General features: G+C 48.7%; 2 protein-coding genes across 4 annotated transcripts in view; one reads left to right on the top strand and one right to left on the bottom strand.

The window, feature by feature from the left end:
• The window catches only part of USP37 (ubiquitin specific peptidase 37), an 89,030-nt gene extending 84,508 nt beyond the window's left edge, over positions 1-4,522 (top strand). For all 3 annotated transcript variants that reach the window (XM_040228360.1, XM_040228359.1, XM_040228361.1), the window contains one exon: positions 1-4,522. In XM_040228360.1, the coding sequence (XP_040084294.1) occupies positions 1-88 (88 nt within the window). In that variant the 3' untranslated portion in view covers positions 89-4,522.
• VIL1 (villin 1) overlaps positions 4,523-21,776 on the bottom strand; it is a 24,004-nt gene continuing 6,750 nt past the window's right edge. The window contains exons 5-20 of the mRNA XM_040228362.1: positions 21,328-21,436; positions 21,043-21,153; positions 19,350-19,552; positions 19,156-19,234; positions 18,878-18,976; positions 18,021-18,174; positions 17,350-17,450; positions 17,127-17,264; positions 16,386-16,544; positions 14,164-14,343; positions 12,984-13,129; positions 12,186-12,330; positions 11,546-11,734; positions 9,928-9,996; positions 8,407-8,547; positions 4,523-5,522 (exon numbers count right to left, since the gene is read on the bottom strand). Coding sequence (XP_040084296.1) covers positions 5,409-5,522; positions 8,407-8,547; positions 9,928-9,996; positions 11,546-11,734; positions 12,186-12,330; positions 12,984-13,129; positions 14,164-14,343; positions 16,386-16,544; positions 17,127-17,264; positions 17,350-17,450; positions 18,021-18,174; positions 18,878-18,976; positions 19,156-19,234; positions 19,350-19,552; positions 21,043-21,153; positions 21,328-21,436 — 2,137 coding nt within the window. The 3' untranslated portion in view covers positions 4,523-5,408. The remainder of the gene's footprint in view (positions 5,523-8,406; positions 8,548-9,927; positions 9,997-11,545; positions 11,735-12,185; positions 12,331-12,983; positions 13,130-14,163; positions 14,344-16,385; positions 16,545-17,126; positions 17,265-17,349; positions 17,451-18,020; positions 18,175-18,877; positions 18,977-19,155; positions 19,235-19,349; positions 19,553-21,042; positions 21,154-21,327; positions 21,437-21,776) is intronic.

Consider the following 21,776-nt stretch of genomic DNA (forward strand, 5'->3'; position numbering starts at 1 on the left):
GGAGATATTTGATGAGCTGCTGGAAACAGAAAAGAACTCTCAGGCACTTAACCTGGAAGTGGGGAAGACCACTCGTCAGGTTTCATGAGGAGCAAACCCCTGGGTTGGCAGTGTGCACTGCATATTCTCTCTTACTGCCACCCACTTCTCTTTCCTCTGCCTGAGAAGAATTTGGAACTCTACTTGATGCGGGAGCAACAAACAGCTCAGGGCCAAACCAAAAGACGAAAACTGCAATTATGCAGAACGCTCCATATTAATTGTTTTATGGAAACTGGTCTCACATCTGTAGCTGATTATCCTTTTTTTTCTCCTACAAGAGTGGCACTTCCTTTTGTCTTAGGAATACATGTTGTAAATATATATATATATATATGTACATACACACATATTTGTGGAATGAATGGAGCCTTAAAGAGTTAAAATAGGCCACCAGAGTATGCCTGCTCAAAATTAATAGCACAGCAGTTTGGAAAAGAAAAGTCGTCAAAGAGTCCATTCAGCTGAGAAATGTATGAAGATATACGTATCATTTGGCATTTAGCTTTTATGTTCCTTGAGTAATTTCACTCAAGTCTGATCTTTCATGTGTGTTTCTTATTAGTAAAATTCACTGGAAAGCCAGCTCTCCATGTTACACTAATGACAGTTTGTCCTCCTGGCAAAGGAGGGGCATTTCTGCCATCTGACTTGAGGAGCTTTTATAAAAATATATATATATTTCATGGATTTGTAATGCTTTTGCTGTTTACATGCAGTCCCAAGAAATGGATTTTTGGTGCTTTGGAATGTGCTGTGTTGCCACATTTGATATTCATTGTACACTTTGTGTTTTCTTTCAAAAGAATCCTTCACACAGTATATTCATTGTGTATCATCTGTATTGTGGTGAAGATAGGATCTTTTGTTTTTCTTCTGTGTTATTCTTCCATGGAGCAAGCATTACCCTAACAGACTGAAGCAAAAACTGTAAGAGGTAGGAAAGTGATGTCCCAGTTGGGACTCCCCAACAAGAATACCTAAGGAAAATGAAGAATACTAGCATCTCTGTCTCCCAAACATAGAGAGGTTAGGAGGAGTATTCTTGTGTTCAAGCTGAAACTCTGGACCACTAAAGCTGAAAGCCCTGCTGCAAAGGTGAAATTAAGCACGTGAGCTGCGGGAAAAGCTTAACCATTAATCATTTGCCTTGCTATTCAAACAGGGTGAGAATTAAAATGTGATAGGTTTAGGTAATTCCAGAAGCTAACAAACAACAAAGGTGCATAGTAGATTTATTACTTTCTAGGTGCTTTGAGTTGAGGTCAAATGGGGGTGCAACATTTAAGTGAGTTATATCACTCAGCTGACATAACCTGCTTGGTTAAGCATCTTGTGAAACCATATAAAGAATGAGTTTGAGAGTAGAATTCTCTTCCTAAAATAATTTTGTGAGCCCAGGAATCATTAGGATCACACAGAATTAAGTATAGCAAAGTGAAACCTTCAATATTTTCTTTCATTTTTAAGTCCATCATCACAGAAGACGTAACATCTTTTCTAGAAGATTGCCTTAAGAGAGCTCCAGCCCTACTCTTGAAACTTGGATATGTTCTGACATAGTAACCTGTTCTAAAATACTGTATCTTTCGACTGTAAGTGGCCCCAGCACTTTTGCTTAACTACTGAGGAAAGCTTTGTCTCCTACCTGTTTTACCTGCCTGTTAATGGAGTGAATGTTCCAGAATGGTGTGGTGGTAGGGTATGCAGGAGCAGTATAGAGCAGGGGAAAGTACTTGTTTAAAAAGCTAGCTTTTAAAACTTTGTTTCCACTAGGGAGCCTTTTTTTCCCCTTGGGAAAAAAAAAACTATTCTCATATATGAGTGAAGTGGTAATCAAATTCTTTAGCTATTTATTACTTCTCTGTGTCTATACTTGAGAGTTTGAGAGAGGTGCTTTTAAAAATGATTGGGAATGATTTGACGTGAGTGGGTGCATTTAGGGCATTTAAACAAATAGGAGTGACGCCATAAGCCTAGGTTGCGCGTGAAGTATCCTTGTTTGACTTGCTTTACGTAGCTTGTGTGTATGGTTTTGAAGTACACTTGGCTTAAACCTAATTTGATTTGCTCTTCATGTCTCGGGCAGGACTTACTAGATCAAACTAGGAGATGAGTTATCTCACTGCTCATATACTTGCATGTTTGAGACTTGAAGTTTCCTTGATACGTCTGTTTTGGCCTGGTCAGCCTTCCTTTCTCCCTTCACTCCTTCAACTATTACCCCTTTCACTACTAAGTTAATTTCTCATTTTGGTTCAGTGAAGGGTTAATGACTTCAGGTGGAAAACTCAGCCAGACCTTATTGGTGGGGTTTGTTTTTTATTTTTTTGAGCTGACAGTATTTATTTTAAAATTACTAGTAGATTATGTTTTTTGTGCAGTTTGCTCAGAATCAGGAGATGGGGCACTTGACATGTTAGTGCCAGAAAGGGACAAAGTAGTTAAGAACAGAGTGCTTCAGTTCCAGGCAGCTTGCACAATAACTAATATTCCTATTGAAAACACCAAATACGGTTACATTACTTTAAATGACTTTGAATTGAAACTTGACAGTAGTTAATTTTACACACAGTTCATCTTACTTGGAATATTTTGAAAGGGAAAGTGAAACTAAAATTCAAACATTAATTCTTACCACCTAGTATTACTACAAAGGATTGGAAAGTTGCATGTGGCCAGATGTTACTATCATTTTAGAAGTCCAAACTATAATTTAGGCCTATAGGAAGATAGATTCTGTTGTGTTGGGAATATGTATGTGTGCACAAATTCTGAGGTTTTGTCTCAGCAGAATAGAATAAGAAGCAAACCCATGAATTATTCTTCTATTTATATTTTGATTCCAAGAGCTACTTGTTTACTTGCCGTGGTCTGTTAATTTCAGACCTAACTTAATGACTCAATAACAAATGTAAATATGTTTACATTTTAAGAAGTATACAGTGATACTTAAAGATCAATTCATTAACTCTGGGAGGCAAGTACTAGATATTTCTTTATTTCTCTTCTTGATCAAGTGTAAGATTCTTCTAAAAGAATAACTTGTAAAACCTCAGCAAGTGAATTCATGAATTTACTTATTCTTCCATACTGCAGTTACCATTATTTATCTACATAAATACAGCTCTACACATGTACAGCTGAATATGTAGTTGTATAATGAAAACTATTTGGAAACACCTAAATTCTTGGCAGTTTCTCATATGTAGTTGAGCATGACGAGTGTAGAGAAAGCATGGGAGTTGGAGACGGGGAAAGAAAAGGTACTTTGTAAACTCATTTGTGATCTACTGAAAAGAGATTATACTAAGTAAAAATTACCTTCTTCCTCTTCTCTGTCCTCTGGAGTGACTGTAGTGGATGCTCTTAGTCAGTACTTTTTGCCCTGTTTAAGTGATTCCCCTGAAGTGGTCTTTTATTTTAAATCAGGGAAGCAGAGCTGGATCTCCAAGTGGATCTTGTATACACGTGGAGATTTTCAGAAAAGTCACCAGCAACCCAGTACTAGATGCAAGCCACATAAAAGTGTCCCCCGCAAAACAGATACACCTTTTTCTTTCTCCCCATCTTGCTTTACACCAAATAATGCTCTTTAAGTTGTGTACAAAAACTAAACAGATTTCTTCCCTCGAACATCTTTCTGATGTGTTACTTCAGAATTCTAATTTTGTCTCTATCAGTGTCTTATTAACATCTGAAAAAATATATATATATATATATTTTATTGGAAGACAGTAGTTCGTTAGGCCTTGAGAATTTTGTGACAGCTTTCTTTTGCTGTGTCTCACCACAACCACTGACTCCTTTATGGCATGCTTTGATTACTAAACTTCAGACAGACTCTTTTGTTGTATCACATATATTTATACACAGTTAAATTTTCCTTTCCATATGTGCTATGTATCTGAGGTTTTGAAGTTTAAAAAATGTACCAGTATGGATATAAGCGGTTGATTTCAGTCATTTGGACTTAAAAAGTACAGAGGTTTGAAGTAGATGTCCACTGCTGTCTGAATAGAGTAGATGAGGGTCTGGATCAGGACTGGAGTTCATTGGGTCCAGTGCCAAAACGAGCAATCATCTGAACTGGTCTGTCTCTAGAACAGAGGTGGAGGAGAGACACACCTCTCATCTCTTACCCCCACTCTATTTTCCTTCCATCTCCAGCTTCTCTGGCCTATCTCAGTGTTGTTTGCTTATGCTACGGAGAGGAGAACGGAAGCTTCTTGATCTTTACCTAGTTGAGCCACTACCAGGTTTCCTGGCAGCTTTGGCCACACCGTTTGTGAGGTGATTTTCTTTGCGGTCCGAGTGACTTTTGATTCTGATTCTTTGTTATTTTGTATGGAGCGGCACTTTATCTGTGTTTTAGCAGAATTGTTCCTCTGTACCCTTTACGGTTTTTTCTTGTTTTTTGTTTACCTTTTAAATTATGCATAGAGTTTTTTTGTGTGTGAAATTAAAGCCTTTATTAACCTTGTGTTGTTCGACTGTTTATTTCTGAGAAGGACACATTCTTGCAGACACCTAACCAGTTGTTGAAGTTGTGAAAATCACATTCTATTGGTCTTCTGACTTCAACTTTGAAGCAACACTGTTGCACCTTCAAGGGAGTGGGACCGCACACCTAGTATGGCTGAGTCAGCACCAACCTTCTGATTTCATCTGAGGAGCCTGTGAAGCTCTGCAGAGGTTCTGCATAACAGGTTTTAAACCTGACATTGGTCTACACTGTGCTCTTCCTTTGCCGTAGTATTAAGAGTATCAGGGAGAAGGTGAAATAGTGTTTGCATTTCATACTTGCTGTTAGGCCCCTAGCCCAGGCCCAGTGGGTATGTGGCTCTCGCTGGGTACTGGTTAGTGAGTGTTGTGGAACCTCCTAAATAGGGCCATCACCTGGACCATTCAGCTCTTCCAAAGAACAAGTCCCTTTAACTTATCACCTGAGGAAGGCAGTAAGAAAATACATGTGAAAAGGAAAAGTCATTACTCTGGGAAAGATGTAAAACTGAAAAATACTTCAGCCCACCTGCCATGATTAAAGATGAGCCATGATAAAAGCCTAGAGGTGGCTCACCATAACTAAGGTTCCATGGAGTGCTGGGTTGCTCCTCTCAGAAGGGAAAGCACTAGAGCAGAATGCTTTGAAAGTGATGCAACACCCCTGGATAAAAACAATGCAGCCAACTTCCTGAGAGCTGAAATTGGGACCAATCATCTTTCTGGAGGAACAGGTAGATTACTAAACAAGCGGCATCACCACAGACTGCGGGTTTTCACTTCAATTCACTGATACCAGTAATAACAAAATGAAGCTCTGCAAGCAGGGTAGGGTACTGCTTTAAACTACAAGCTACTTTTGCTTCTCAAAACAGTCCTTTTTCTTTCTTGAGGTTTTGTTGCTTCCATCGAGGCAGAGCCGAGAAGGCAGAAGGAGTCATCCCCAAGGCCCGGGTGAAATCCTCAATGGACAGGTGCTCCTAGAAGAGGAGAGGGACCAGAGGGTCAGCTTCTTGCTTAGAGTTAGCTCTGATGAGTCACAGAGGTGAGGCACAGAAATAGATGACGAGCAAAAACAGGCAATGTGGTGAGGGTCAGGAAAGAGACAGGGAGGGGGGAGGTGGCATTTCTTTTCAATTTAGAGCTGTTCTGCTCTGTAGGATTGCCCTGGAGAAGGTTTCTTTGACTCCTGCAGAGAGCCCTGAATTGAACAGCTTCTTTATGGTTAACACCTGTAGGTGGAGTTCAAGCTCAGGTTGCACGGAACAGCTTCTTAGTAAACACCTTTAGATGGAGTTCAAACTCAGGTGGATGTGAAGCTCTGGTTTTCTAACCTGTTACCCTTTGCCTCCCACCTCTGGGCATTTTCTGCTCAAGGCTCCTGGGAGCCCTCCCCAATCCTCCAGGCAGGGTGGTGGAGCACTTTGTTTTGGAAGAAGGTCCCTGACAGCTATGGTGGTTGTGTCCATGGTCTGCAAATGCTTTAGGTTCCCTCTGTCCCACCCAAGCTGGCTTTGCAGCTTGGTTGAGACTTCTGGACTCTGACCCCCAGGCAAGATAGCAGAGACTGCCCATCCCAGTGGACTTGTATCTTTCCACTGGTCCTGTTCTTGAACCCTGCGGTCCTGCTAGCTGATTACTAGCCTCACCCATGCCCACATCCGCCTCTCTGTGGTTTACTTATGGGTACTCGGATTGTCCTTGCTACTGCCTGCAGCAAGACCCACCACCCCACTGTTCACTGTTACTGGCCCTCCCTTCTGAGTTTGGAGCAGCCAGAGAGCCTCAGCTCTTCTATAAGACTGCCTACTATTCCCACAACTTAATCATCAATGACAACAAAATTTTTAAAAGAATATAAGCCTTTCAGTCCATCCTAAAGGAGATCAGACCTGGGTGTTCATTGGAAGGACTGATGCTGAAGCTGAAACCAATACTTTAGCCACGTCATGCGAAAGTTGACTCATTGGAAAAGACCCTGATGCTGGGAGGGATTAGGGGCAGGAGGAGAAGGGGACCACAGAGGATGAGATGATTGCATGGCATCACCAACTCGATGGACATGAGTTTGGGTAAACTCCAGGAGTTGGTGATGGACAGGGAGGCCTGGCGTGCTGTGATTCATGGGGATGCAAAGAGTCGGACACGACTGAGTGACTGACCACTTCTACCATGGTGGAGTTGTCTTGATTCTGTTTCTTATATTCAAAATTAGTGATCTATTTAGTGATCTTTAAAAAAAAAAAAAAAGCTAATGGATATTTTATTAGATATTGCAAAATTCCCCTCTACAGGGGTGGTAACATTCTGCCCTCAGAGCAAAATAATATATTTTGTTCACAGCCTTACCAACAAACTACATTGTCATTATTTAGCCTCCTTTTAATCACCTGGCCCAATAATGTTGGCTGCCCTTCCCTTGAGAAATACTTTCTGTGTGTTGTGATATGACAGTAAGAGTGGGACTCAGAAGACCTGAGTCTTGCTCTGACTTGGCTACTAACTGGGAAAGTCACTTCCTTGCTCTGGATCTGAGTTTTCTCAGGTGTAAAACAAGCAATGACAATAACAGCTTACACATACAGAACACTTCCTATGTCCCAAGAGCTGGGGAAATAATATTTGTAATATTATTAAGAATAATACATGCTATTAGGATCATCCCAATATTACTGTGAAGACACAGGTAATACATAAAGGTGTCTAAAGATGACAGGAGGATGCAAATGTTCTAGAAACAATACCCTTATGCATATATTGGGCCCAAACCCATAACAGATGTTCCTGGAGGAAATAGCCAACTCACATCTATAGGTTCCTTAATTCATTTCTAAGGCTTCTTTATGGTTTATTGTACACAGGGTAAATTTTCTCTCAATACCCTCTCAAGCTAGATTTGCAGTCTATTTTGGATCTTCATGAAGAGAGAATGAATATTAGAAATGTGTTTTTTAGAACATGCCCTTCTTGCTTGCCAAACTCTCTCCCCAAAGTGGTCCACACAGACAGCAGCTACTCTACCTGAGGGACCCTGTGCTGACTAGTCTCCTCCCTGGCACGCCTCTGAATTGCCAGCCCACCATACACATAGCGATATTTCAACCTGGATGTCTCCCCGGCGCCACTAAACTCATGATTGTCCCTGTCTTAAGCTGGGTGTGACCCAGGGGTTTTTTTAATCTCAGAAAATGACACAATTACCCCCCATCTCATGACCTTTACCCAGTCATTACCAAGTGTTGCTGATTTAACCTAAATATTTCTCTCAACCATCTCCACCCATCCACACCCATTCTTGGGCTTCCCAGATGGGGCTAGTGGTAAAGAACCTGCCTGCCATTGCAGGAGGTATAAGAGACATGGGTTCAATCCCTGGGTCGGGAAGATCCCCTGGAGGAGGGCATGGCAACACACTCCAGTATTCTTGCCTGGAGAATCCCATGAACAGAGGAGCCTGACAGGCTACAGTCCACAGGGTCACAAAGAGTCGGACATGACTAAAGGAAACTTAGCAAGTCCATTCTTCACTGAGCAACTAGAGTGGGCTTTGGAAAATGTAAACCTGACGGCCATTCCCTTGCTTCACCCATAATAGTTCCCCTTGACTTTTAGGATGGACACAACCCTTCCCATCCTGACAAAAAAAGGTGCTGCCCAGTGCCCCCTCCACCCAGCAGCTGCCCGTCCCCAGCTCCACACACCCCTTGCTCTGGCCACCTTGCCCTTTCACCCAAGCTGCGTTTACATCCTACTTCTGGGCTTCCATAGATACTGTTCCCTTCTCCAAGAATACCCCACTCTGCCTGAATAATTCCCATTCATCTTTCAAGAAAAAATCTCTGACTAAATCAGGCTCTGACCCACCTCCCTTCGGCTGGGATCCACGCCCTCAGGAAGCTCCTCTATGGGCTTGTTCACCAGCTGCTCCAAGGGAAAGATGGGTAGAGGTCCGGAGCTGAGGTTGCTGTTAGCATTGAACACATCCGGTTTAGAGCTTGTGAGCTCCTAGGGAAGAAACAGAAAACATTTGTTACTTCAGCTGGTTTGTGGCTGCCTCCCAGGCTGCATTTTTCTCTGAAGTCAACAATGACCCTAGGGAATCTTCAAGAAGCCCTCTATGGAGTTCCTTGGCAGTCAAGGGGGGAGGACCCAGCACATTCGCTGCTGAGGGCCCACATTCAATCCCTGGTCAGGGAACTATGATCCCTCAAGCTACGCAGTGTGACCAAAAAAATATAAGCCTTCCATGACCCCTGCCTCCCACTGTCCACATACATATACATACACTCTTCATAAGAATATGGCATTCTGGACAGGATCCACAAGCTAAAGCTTGGAGGTCTATATTCAGCCAAAGGCTGGTTGGCTCTATGACCAGCTTTGAAAAACAGGTAAACAAAACTGTTTTGTTCTAGGACTTATAAACTTCTCTATGGCTACCCCTAATGTTCAAGGTCTACCTTGGACATTTATGACCTTCTTTCTCTTATCTGATATGAAACTGTCAACCATAAATTCTCTTAGCCGTGACCTAACTATCTACACTTTCCTGCCCGTACCATCAGTCAACCAAGAAGGGTTAGTTGAATGCCATGGGGTTCCCAGGCTGTGGGTGGGTCTGACGAATTCACATGTTATCTGCTGATAACCCCGGTGTGCTTGGGAAATTGCTCTCACATACTGGCCACAATTCTGCAGAGTCTACTTGGTCTTATCTCCCCTGCAAGCCTGTGAACATCTTTGATTTCGTATTTCCAGATTCTAAGCCTGTAGGCTGAACATATTTCTATGAACTAACTGAAAGATTGAAGAAGGTTTTTCTACCTGGAGAAGGGTGATGATAGCAGAGAAATCATTACTTATCCAAGCATGGTCTGAGGACTAACTGGATCAAATTACCTGGGCCGTTTGTGAAAAACACATATTAACAGATCTCAAGCCAATTCTACAACCAGAATTTCAGGAAATGGGGCTTTGGGATTTCCTTCTTTGTGGATGGGGGGCACACGGCTTGTGGGATCTTAGTTTCCTGACCAGGGATTGAACCTGTGCCTCCTGCAGTGGAAGCACGGAGTCCTAACCACTGTACCACCAGGGAAGTCCCAGAATCTTCATTTCAATATGCTTCCCCCACCCCAAGTTCCCCATCACCCAGAATGTTACACATGATAAAATTTGGGGACCATTTCACTAGGGAATGGAGGAGACAAGTCTGCGTGAGACGTTGAAGTTAAATAACAAGAAGAACTTCCAGGAGAAGAAGGAGAAAATGATGGAAAGAAAGCAGAAGACCCTGGCACCTTCTCTGGAGCTTTCTCAGCTTTCATGGGTCTGACCACTGTCAGTGGACACTGTGGAGGCCCCTGCCGCCTGCCCCGTACTCACAGCAGTGATCTGGCTCCAGTCCCCAGAGTTTCCAAGCTCCGCCTTCAAGTCCTCATAGGATTTGGAGTTCTGCATATAAAGTAAATGACAAATTAGACCTGGGTTTCAGCAGAGGAGACAGGACCATTTTCCTTCAGGCATTGAAAGAAGGCTGCTCTAGGGCCGAGGGGCAATGAGAAGGGGAAGGGGGAGTCAGGGGGAGGCTGGAAGCTGTCCCTGGAAAACCAGGTTGGATGGTAAGGATGAGCATGAAGGGCTGACAGGGGCTATTTGCCTTGCTCAGCCCACCATGGAGATGGAGAGTATGATCTTTCCCCACCCTCTGAGTTTAAGAAGCTGCACGCAGCCTTGGAAACACTACCCATACTGTGGAGGACTCAGGGGTCCTGGAGAACTGGGGAGCTCCCCTCAGAGCCTGGAAGGGACACTGTCACAGAGGAGTGGAAGGAATAGAGGGGACCTTGGCTCCATGGGAGCCCCATCCCCACATCCCAGGACTTGGCAGCAAGCATGCCGCATTATGAGTTCCAGGTATGCTGAGAGCACGAACTAGTGAGTAAATGAATGAATGAATGAGTCTGAGAAAGAAGCCAGCACAGATCTGAGGCAGGGAAGAGCTGCCAGAGTTGTCGACGTGGGACACTGACCTGGGTTTGAGAAGTTCTGGACACATCTAGGTGTGCAGACTTGAGATTTGTTGGGATCCATCATCAAGACTTAACTTAGCTCATCAAACACTGAATTTTTTCAATGCATTCAAGAAAATTAAGCTCTCGGTTTTCCCTAACCTCAGCTGTTGTGCCAATTTTGTGTACCCAAAGCCACCAGGGCAACACTCATTCTACCTTAGCTTTCCTTCTTCCTGCAGAAAACCTTCACTGTGATTTGTGGTTTAGTCACTAAGTCGTGTCCTACTCTTTGCGACCCCATGGACTGTAGCCTGCCAGGCTCCTCTGTCCATGGGATTTTCCAGGCAGTAATACTGGAGTGGGTTGCCATTGCCTTTTCCATTTTGAGGACCTGCCCTCTGCTTCTCTCTGGGGCCTGTTTAGGAAAATTCTGTGGAAGTCTACTTCATTGTTCCTCAGGTCAGGACCACGTATAGGACCCATTTTGCTTAGAAGACACATATTTAGACATGTAGAACTGATGTGTTTGGAGGACCCACCAACTCCATCTCATAGAAGTTTCCGCAATGATGATGGACGTTATTTTTCTGTGCTGTCCAGTATGGCAACCACCAGCCACACATGACTAGTGAGAAACGTGAGAAATCAATTCTTTGATTTTGCTTAATTTCAATTCATTTGCATTTAAATAATCGGTACAGCTCTTCCCAATAATGTCCAAGAGCTTTGAGCTAAATCTAGTGTATAAGCAAGACACTGTCATTAGCCTAAATTTTTGATGGACTTCCTTCCCTCTCCCTTACCAGGGGGCCTCATAGTCTTCCTGCAGCCTTACTGTCCATTCTAAGTCTCTTCAAGCCCGTTTACAAATACATCACAGGTCATCTATCCCAATGAGCAGAAAAACCCAGGAGTGTACCCTGGCCTCCTTGCCTGTGCCATGAAGGATGTGCTGGGGTGGGAGGACCAGGTGGGCTGGGGCCACTCACATTCCACTTGAAGGGATCCCAAGCCAGGAACCAGCCTGTGAAGGTGGGGGGCTCGTGCCCTTGCTTCACCACAATTATGGGGGTCTCAAGGTCCCGGCCGCTGGGGTGGGTCTTGAGATATTCCTGCACTGTGGTGGCTGCAGCTTTCTTCTCGTCCTCATTGGCATTCTTCCCAATCCAGAAAAAGACCTGTGGAGCACCCCAGAGTCAGTCTCCCCTGCCCTCCCTCGGCTGACCCAGGGTCAGACATCCTGCTGTGGACCCTGACCTTGGGCAGGCCCCATCCAGCCTTAACTTTGCCTCTGGAGATTGGGGTTGGACAGATGCCCTCTACTTCGACATTCTGTAGATGTGTGACTCCCAGCCTCTTCAGAGCCAAAGACCCCCAGAAACTCCTCTGCCTCATGAAATCAATTGGACTTTGGGAGAAGTACACGTCGCGCCTTGCAGCCCCACTGGGCATCCTCCTCTCCAACCTGCCTTCTTCTTTCTTATGCTCCTGCTGTTCGTAACCCCAATCTCAGAGAGAATGTATATGGAAGCCAAGAAAACATCAAACCTTACCTATCCTTAAAGCCACTATTTCTTGGCCCTGGGGATTAGGGTGGTCGGAAGGGAGGTCCCCAGGCCTCAAAACTACCTGGTCCCAGACATCTAGCAGGAAAACATCATCCTCTTCCAAGTCATCCTGATTGAAGTCAGGGATCTCTGTGGCCAGGAAGCGCCCGGTCTGGTTGGAACATTCAAAGAGCCGGGGAGTGATGACCAAGTTTTCCTCCTGCAGCCTGCAAGGCGGAAAGGAAATTGTGTCGGAAAGTTCATCTCCTAGGAAAATGCTCTTTCTTCTGATCACACCAAAAGTCCCCCATCCTACCAAGAGTCCAGGAGCCCTCCAAAGGAGAAATTCCCACTACTCTCCCAGGACAAGCATTTCAGTGGGCTCTTCTACAGTTCTGTTAGGAAGTTCTTCCTAATATCTTTCTTCTATCACTCTTGCTGCTAATATAATACATGTCCTTTTGCTTTTGAACTGAGGAAATGGTGGACCATGGACCTTCTTCAGAAAACTAGGCTTACAACTTGTGTTCCTCAGCATCTGGTCCTGTGGCAGCATGGAAGGAGAGTGGCTGATGGGACCCTAGCATCTTCCTCCCAAAGGGCACATCTAAAGTCCCGCCCCTCTCTTTGAGCTGCCTCCTCTGGGTGTGCACTCCCTTTACAGGAAATATCTACCCCAGGCCCTAGGAATTTCACAGTAAATAGCATAGACACAGCCCCTGTGCCCCGGCTGCCGCTTCCTCATCTGGTAGCCCTGTGAGCCCAACACACAGAGTCCTCAATCCATGCCTGCTGCAGGCTCTGGGTGATGCAGGTAGAGGTGCTGGGAGGCTCTCCAGCCTCAGAAGGTGAGCTGGAGGTCGAGGGACCTGGGAATTACCTCTTGGTGCTGGCATAGGGGGCCTTCCCGCCCAGGGCCATCCAGAAGTTGGCCGGCTCCTGCCCCTCCACCACCACTTGCTTCTCTGTCCGGGAGACAGTGTCAGCAACCATCTTGGCCATCTCCCGCTCATCCCCGCTGCAACCCTGGAAAAAGGGGGGGTTGCTGTGCTGGGGGAGTCCACCTCCAGTGCCTCGCCTCTCCTTCCACCACATTCACTGGCCTGGAGCTCCCGGGCCTGAGAGGCTCTCCTGGATCAAGGCCCTGTGCACCCAGCCCAGCATCCCTGATGCTCCAAAGGCGGGCAGAGGAGACCAGGGAGACTGCCCTCCCAGTGGACAGGTGGAGGCCTCCAAGAGACTGAGCCTCATGACAGAGATAAAGGGGGAGGTAGCAACAGGCACACACAGGGAGAGTGAGAGAGCCCAAGACATAAAGACAGGGGACTTCCCTGGTGGTCCAGTGGCTAAGACTCTGTGCTTGAAATGCAGGGGGCCTGGGTTTGATCCCTGATCAGGGACCTAGAGCCCACATGTTGCAACTAAGATCCAGCATAGTCAAATAAGTAAATAAATATGTATATTTTTTAATGGACTTCCTTGGTGGCATCGTGGATAAGAATCTGCCTGTCAATGCAGGGACTGCGGATTCAAATTCTGGTCCAGAAAGATCCCACATGCCACGTGCACCACAACTACTGAGCTTGAGCTCTAGAGCCCAAGAGCCACAACTAATGATCCTCTGAGCCACAACTATTGAAGCCCTCAAGCCCTCGAGCCAGCAGGTCACAACTGCTGAGCCCCAGGGCTGCAGCTGCTGCAGCCCGTGCGCCTAGAGCCTGTGCAAGAGACGCCACTGCCGTGGAAGCCTGTGCACCGAAACTAGACCGCAGCCCGCGAGCGGCAGTGAAGACCCAGCGCAGCCATACATAAACACAGCACGGTGCGTGTGGTGATCTCAGGCGAGGGTTTAAAAAAACAACACGAAGACGGGCCAACACAGGGACAGACAGGAGTCACCAGAGACAAACAGAGTGAGAAAGACCTACTCAGACACAGGGGCAGATCCAGTGTTGAGGAGGCGGGAGGCGGGGCCAGAGGCAGCTGAGAAACCAGGAGACGGGACCTATGGCGGGGGACGGGGGGAGTTGGCGGGGGAGGCCACTCAACTCTGCACACACCTTCCCACACCACAAGTAGCAGCAGGACTGAGTCTTGAGGATGAAGACGTCGTTGGAGTTGAGGGAGGTGGCCCGGGGTGGGACCTCAAAGGCCTTGGTGTTGTTGGTGCTGGTTCCTCGGACCTGGAATAGCCGGGTGGAGGGCACAGGCTCCACGTTGTTGGCCCGGGATGTGCCTCCCTACAAGGAGAGACGGGCAGGAGTAACTTAGCAAAGGTGGCCATCTGATACCCCATCACCTGACTAGTCTTCCCAAAACATTGCTTTGGTCACGGGCACTCCCCTGCCTGACAGCTTGGTTCAGACTAGAACCATTCTAGGTCTACAGACCAGAGCCCAGCTTTCAGAGGGTCATTTGAGGCCTCACATGAGGAGGCAACCTGCCTTTCCAGGGTCACTCTCAGCTCTCTCCAAACCCTCCATTTAGCTCAGCCAAGCTTCTCATGGTTCCCCACAGGGGCTTTCCCCTGGGCCTTTGTCCTGGCTATGCCTCTGCATCACCCTCATTTGACCCCCGCTGAGCTCTGACCACCCCCCCCAATGCCAAAATCTCCTCCCAACCCTCTTTCCACCATGAACTCTATGCCTGTTCACTGATCACTGTATTCACATGCCCCTTTGAATGCAACGTATTTCTGGCATTTAAGCACACATGGAACAACAGACTGGTTTCAAATTGGGAAAGGAGTACATCAAGGCTGTATATTGTCACCCTGCTTATTTAACTTATATGCAGAGTACATCATGAGAAATGCTGGACTGGAAGAAACACAAGCTGGAATCAAGATTGCCGGGAGAAATATCCATAACCTCAGATATGCAGATGACACCACCCTTATGGCAGAAAGTGAAGAAGAATTAAAGAGCCTCTTGATGAATGTGAAAGAGGAGAGTGAAAAAATTGGCTTAAAACTCAACATTCAGAAAACTAAGATCATGGCATCCAGTCCCATCACTTCATGGCAAATAGATGGGGAAACAGTAGAAACAGTATCAGACTTTATTTCTGGGGGCTCCAAAATCACTGCAGATGGTGACTGCAGCCATGAAATTAAAAGATGCTTGCTCCTTGGAAGAAAAGCTATGACCAACCTAGATAGCATATTATAAAGTAGAGACATTACTTTGCCAACTAAGGTCCATCTAGTCAAAGCAATGGTTTTTCCAGTGGTCATGTATGGATGTGAGAGTTGGACTATAAAGAAAGCTAAGCACTGAAGAATTGATGCTTTTGAACTGTAGTATTAGAGAAGACTCTTAGTCCCTTGGACAGCAAGGAGATCAAACCAATCAATCCTAAAGGAAATCAGTCCTGAATATTCATTGGAAGGACTGATGCTGAAGTTGAAGCTCCAATACTTTGGCCACTTGATACAAAGAACTGACTCATTTGAGAAGACCTTGATGCTGAGAAAGATTGAAGGAAGGAGGAGAAGGGGACGATAGAGGATGAGATGGTTGTATGGCATCACCGACTCAAGGGACATGAGTTTGAGTAAACACCAGAATCTGGTGATGGACAGGGAGGCCTGGCGTGCTGCAATCCATGGGGTTGCTAAGAGTCGGACACGACTGAGCAACTGAACTGAACCGAACTGAAGCACACACTGCCTTGGACTGTTGATTCACTGCTTGTTCAGCAAGATGGCAAACAGCATTAGCATGGCATTCTTCTCCCCCTCGGTGCTTTGCAGAAGGCTGTGTACTTAGTAAGTGTTCAGTAAATAGGTTATTGCTAAAGGAATACAAGAGATGGCTATTTCAACAGGGAAGTCTGTTCCATGTTATTTGACAGCCTGGATGGGAGGGGAATTTGGGAAAGAATGGATACATGTATATGTATGGCTGAGTCCCTTTGCCATTCACCTGAAACTATCACAACATTGTTAATTGGCTACACGCCGATACAAATAAAAAGTTAAAAAAAAAAAAAAAGGTGCCAGTGCACCTTAGGTTCATCATTTGGCAAATCTAGCCAAAATAACTTCTTTTTTTTCATCTAAAGAGGAGTTGGGGTGTGGAGAGTAATAGTCTTATACATGCTAAGTGTTTATTAAATGGATTTTTAAAAATATTGAATAGTTGTTTCTATTTCCATTGCACATAGGTGATGGAGCCTCAAACAGTTCCCTCCCAGGAAGAGTGGGCTGCCCCCTATCCCTGTCCTCCACCCCACATCCTCTCCCCTGTTTCCTGGAGCCCACCCCTCCTCACTGCCGCACCTGGTAGACCACCATGCGTCCCTTGAAGATGGACATGAGGTGAGGTGGCTCCTTGCCCATCGGGACCCGGATCTGGACCGGTTCATTGTTGTACTTCTGGTCCAGGATGACAGCTTGATAGGCAGAGGCTGTGACTTCATCCTGACTGGCCTGGCTGCCCTGAGAATGTGCAGGGTGGGAGGGGTGAGGCCAGCCCTCAGTTCTAACTTCATATCCAATTCTGACTGGCCCTAAACCCCACTGTCTTCCCCACCAATCCCCACCCTGAACACAACTAAAATCCACCCCCCAACCCAGACCTCAGCTGTGATCCCAGCCCCACACCTAATCTTTCTCCAGTCTCAGTCCACCCCAACCCATCCTGACCCCCAACCTCCTCTCCCGCTTACTGCACCTTTCTTGAGGAAACACCACGACTACCCCCCACTCACCCCCTAGCACCCCCAAACATCTCCCGCTCCCTCGCATCTGGACATAGAAACTCACAGTCAGAGCGAGTGAAGAGAAGGCACAGGAAGCCACGGAAGTTGGAAAGGAGACTCAGAGAGCCAAAGGGGAAGGGTTGTGTGTCGGCGTACCCAGCATTAGGGGGATCTCCCAGCCAAAGCAGTTCCAAAATGGAAAGGGGGTAAGATACCCACCACCAGAGGTATTCAACACAAGGGCGATGGCCGCTTGGCAGGGGTATAGTGAAGTGGGGTTGAGCAGCTGCACTCTCAACAGGGTGGAGTGGGGCCTGACCTGCCAGATGTAGAGCAAGTAGTGCTGCTTCTCGCCGATGAGGTAGGTGTAGAGCAGCAGGTAGCAGTCGCCCCCAAAGAAGTGGCCAAGCCACTTGGTATCCACAGGCACCAGCTCTAGGTTCTCGATGCGCCACATCTGGGGCCAGTACCAGGCTAGTGTGAGGTCCAGGACCGACTCCACCAACCCTGCCCCCCGGCCGGGGCCTTTCCCCCCGTCATACCTGCACCTCCCCACTCCCATCGTCCACCATCTTCTGCTGGGCAGCCACCTGAGGCTGGACATGCATGGACATGGCGTCAAACTTCACCTGTTCCACCTTGGCTGGAGTGAGGGGGGAAATCATGACACCCAGTGTCACCAGCTGAGTTCCCCCAGGTTCTCACAACAGCCCAAAGTGGGAGCTGCAATTCTTAAACCCATCTTACAGATGAGGCAACTGAGGCTAGAGAGATTCGGTAGCTTATCCCTGGTCACAGCTAGCCAGTGGCAGAGCTATAACATAGAACCCTATCTCCTTCCTGTAAAACTCATGTTTCATTGGGGCCTCCCAGAGCAGCCAAGGGAGGGACATTTTCTCCTCCCCTGGGTGTGTGGCATGGAGCTTGTCCTTAGCAAATATTGTCTGGAAGACTGGAGATGTTTGGGTTTGGGTTCTGAGGAGACCCAACAGTACTCCAAATGAAAGGTGAGTTGTTCTCAGCTACCTTTTTGTGACAACTCTTGAGTTTATCCAAGTCCCTTTGTGTCCACGTCCCTCCACCTGGGGAGCCCAGAGTCAGAGTGAAGTGTGCACAAGAGGAGTGTTCAAGAAGGAGGGCAGGAGGCAGGTCCAGCGCTCTCCAGGCCCCATTGCCCGCTTCCAGCCCCACCCCACCTCAGGCCAGCCCTCACCCACGGAGCCCACGGTGTGGATTTTGCCTAGGCCAGTGGTCCGGTTGGGTACTGTCCACTTCTGGAAGAGCTGCTGAAAGACAGCTGACTCGGCCCCGTCATTCTGTAGCTCCACCTGTGTGTTCGGTGGGTACTGCTTCGCTTTGATAAAGTTCTGGGAAGAGAAGGAGGAGGTTGGGGTGTGTCCTTCCTCCAGCCTCCACCCCGCAACAGGAGCCGAAGCCTGGCTATAACCCCAATCAGACCTACCACTAACCTGCCCTGGCCCCATGCCCAAACCAGACTCTAATCGCTGTCCCAGTGCTGACCTCAAACCTAATCCAGCTGACTCCCACCCCAGGTCACACCAGACTCCACCTCAAACCTAACTCTGACCTCCACCCTGAATCTAACACTTACCCCCAAACCCACTTCAGACCCCCTACTCCAAGGTCAAATCTGACCCAAACCTGACCCCAGATTCCATCTCCAAACTTGAGCCCAACCCCCAATCCGACGTTGACCCCCAGCCAGTTCAGGGTTACTGACTTCAGCTCCTACAATGACCCCCAAACTCTGACTTGGCCTCAGCACCATGCTGACCCACCCCGCTTCTTGTAAGAAGGCTGGCCTCCGTTTCCTCCTCCCTTTTTGGAGCCAAGCTCAAGGTGCAAGCCCTGAGGAGGCTTCCTTTTTGTGACGATTCTTGAGGTCACTGGGTGGTTGGCTTCCTGGGGTGCAGAGAACCCCCAAGGTGACCCCCCTGAGCTAAGTCAGGCCCAGAGCCACCCCTGGCTTTTGGCCCCCACTGCCCTCTCCCTGCTGGGGGGCCTTCTCTGCCCCTCCTCCGAGTCCTCCTCCTCGACGCCCAGACCCACCAGTGCCTGGTTCATGGCTTCCTTCTTCTCCTGGGTGTTGGCATTCTTCCCCTTCCACACATAGATCTTTAGGCCTCCCTGGTCCAGGATATAACAGTCCTGGAAATGGGAGAGAAAGCGCAGGGTGAGAGCCTGAGGGCGCAGGCTGGGGGAGCTGCAGACACAGACCTCTGCCTCTTGCGAGCCCAGCCCGACCACCCCAGGCCCCTGGTGGAGAGTGGACAGGGGGCAGGTGGGTGATGGGGAGCTGGGGCTGGGGGCACCCCGGACCCTCTCACCTCGTGACTGAGCAGGTCTTGTGTGAGTGGCCGCGTGGCGATTTCCCTGACCACCACCTTTCCCTCTGAGTCAGACACACTGCAGGGTAAAGATGTGGCATAGACAAGGAGGATGCTGGACACTCGCCCCGGGGTCTCCTCCCCCAGGAGGCACCCCCTGTGCCAGGAGGAGCCCCGCACAGCCGGGCACTCACTGGTACAACTTGAGGGCAGCCTTGAGGGCTGGCTCCACCACCGTGTCGGCCACGGCGGCCTTCAGCTCCTTCCGCTGGCCCAGCACATGGTTCAGGATCTCCATCAGCTGCGGTGAGGCCTTCTCGTCCTCCCCGTCCACCACGCCCACGTAGGTGCGCCCACCCCGCTCCTGATCCCGGATCTCCTTGGCCAGGTTCATGCCCTGCAGGGAGGCCCCGGGACGCATGAAGGCGGGCGGGGGGGTGGGGGGGGGTGGACAGGGCAGCATCCGCCACCCCAAACCACACCTGGAGAGCCCAGCAGCCCCAAAGAGGGAGGCCCCTGCCCGGCGCTTCCCTTTCAAGGAGGGGACCAGGCTTTTAAGATGTGTGTCAGGAAGTCAAGCTAAAACCTCAGGAAGAGCAGTCTTCTTCATGAGCAAGAGGGGATCTGGTGGGGGGGGTGGAACTTGCTAGGCTTTCAGTTTTGACATTGTTTGAAATGTGTGATTTTGCTTCAAAGTTTTGCATGAGAGGTGAGCCCTGGAGATCACAGTCCTGTCTCTTTGTCCCAAAGCCGTGTACACACACCCTCACACACTCACGCACACACAAAGCCTCACATGGGCTCACACACATGTGCACACACACACACACAGCCTGGCTCGCTCTCTCAGCCCAGCATCTCCTGTCCAATTCCCAGCCTTTCCACTCCGGCCCCCTCCCCTCTCCACTGTTCCCTTCACCCCACTGCTCCCCCTTACCAGGCCCACATTTCTGTTTCCAGCCTAGCCCTATTTATCCAGCTCCCAAGACAGCCCCATTTTAAGATGCCCTAAACCCAACCTTTTCTCCCCAACTCTGTTGCTCCCTGATCTTTCCATTTCAGAAAATGGGACCCCACCCATCCCCACAAAAAGCACAACCTTTGACTTCTGTCTCTCTCCTCTCTTGTCACCCCCAACCTGACATACGTCCTGTGATTCCACCTTCCCAGCCCCCTCCTCACCTAGGCATGTGCCCTCAGCCCCTCCACTCCCCTCACCCCTCAGCAGTCAGAGTGCCCCTCAACGGCATCCCAGGCACTGAGAACAAACCTCAACCCTCTCAAACAGCTTCCTGACCACATAGCATGTCCTGTGAGATACCCCCACCCTCCTTTCCAAACTCCCCAAAGTCCCCGTCTCGGGCTTCGTCTGAGTTGGAAGGTTGCCTGCCATACACCTCTCTCCTGCCTTAGGGCCCTCTCCTCCCCACCTGCCCTCCTCCCAGAAGCCTTCTTAGACCCCTCTGAACCCTGAGAGCCACACTCCCCACCCTTCACTTCTCCAATATTCCCTTCACATCTGTCTCCCCTCCTGGATGGCCCACTGGACACCAGAGCAAGGGCAGGGCTCTGCCCATTTCATTGACCACCAGATCCCAGTGCTGGGCACAGCGTCTGCCACACAGCAGGGACTCATCTGATGTGAGTGGATCCACCACAGTGCATGCATGCGGACTCCAGCACACATACCTCACTGCACACACGTGGAGACTCAGATCCACCTTCAAACATAGCACCCCGGACAGTCGGGGAAGACAGCGCTGAGGAAATGGGGACTGGTGGAGGTGTGGCAGCAGTCTGGCAAGTTTGGGAGGGAGGCCAGGTGCTGGAGGCAGGAGCAGGGAGGAGCAGGGTGGGATTTGGGGGGTGGGCACAGGGTGGGGTTACCCTGAGTCTCTCCATGCGGTTACTCTCTGGCCCATTCCACTGTATGATGAGCTTCCCAAGGTCCAGAAGGAAAACATCCCCACGGTTGAAACTCTTCCAGGACATCTCCACCTGGGGAGCCATGGGGCAGGCACAGACCCCACTCAGACCTTGTCCATCATCCATCAATCTCTCCCCAACCCCTTCCCTGCCCCTCACCCCTCCTCAGCCTCTGCCCTCCGCCCAGGTAGGGCAGTGGATGGGAGGCGAGGAGGCCGTGCCCCCTGAGCCCTGGTTGATGCCCACCTCTCCAGCCACCACATTCCTCTTGCCCTTGACGTGGAGCAGCCGCTGGATGTCATAGGAGTTTGTCTCCACTTGCTTCATGCCAGAAGCCACGCCCCCTTTCCGTATCCTGTGAAGAGAGGTGAACTGACCCAAGGGAGTGGGCTGGGAGGTGTCATAGGCCCCTGTCCTCCCAGATCCTGGGGATTTGGTTGCCACAGGGCCCATTTGAGGGCTGGGGCTGGGAGTAAAGGGGTGCCTGAGGCCTTGGGGGCACAAACCCCAAAAGGCACTCACTCTCAGGGCCATGCAAGTGCAAGGTCACTCTATCGCCTCCATTCGCGTGACCCTGGCAGTGAGTGCCTCCTTGGAGTTTGTACCTTAGGTGTCTCGCTTGCCTCACCCTAGTCCTAGCCCTGCTGAGAAGCCTGCAAAAGGTGGGTGCATGGTAATGGGGCCATGTGGAAGGA

Source organism: Oryx dammah, unplaced genomic scaffold (genome assembly GCF_014754425.2).
Source record: "Oryx dammah isolate SB20612 unplaced genomic scaffold, SCBI_Odam_1.1 HiC_scaffold_27, whole genome shotgun sequence".
Taxonomy (NCBI): Eukaryota; Metazoa; Chordata; class Mammalia; order Artiodactyla; family Bovidae; genus Oryx; species Oryx dammah.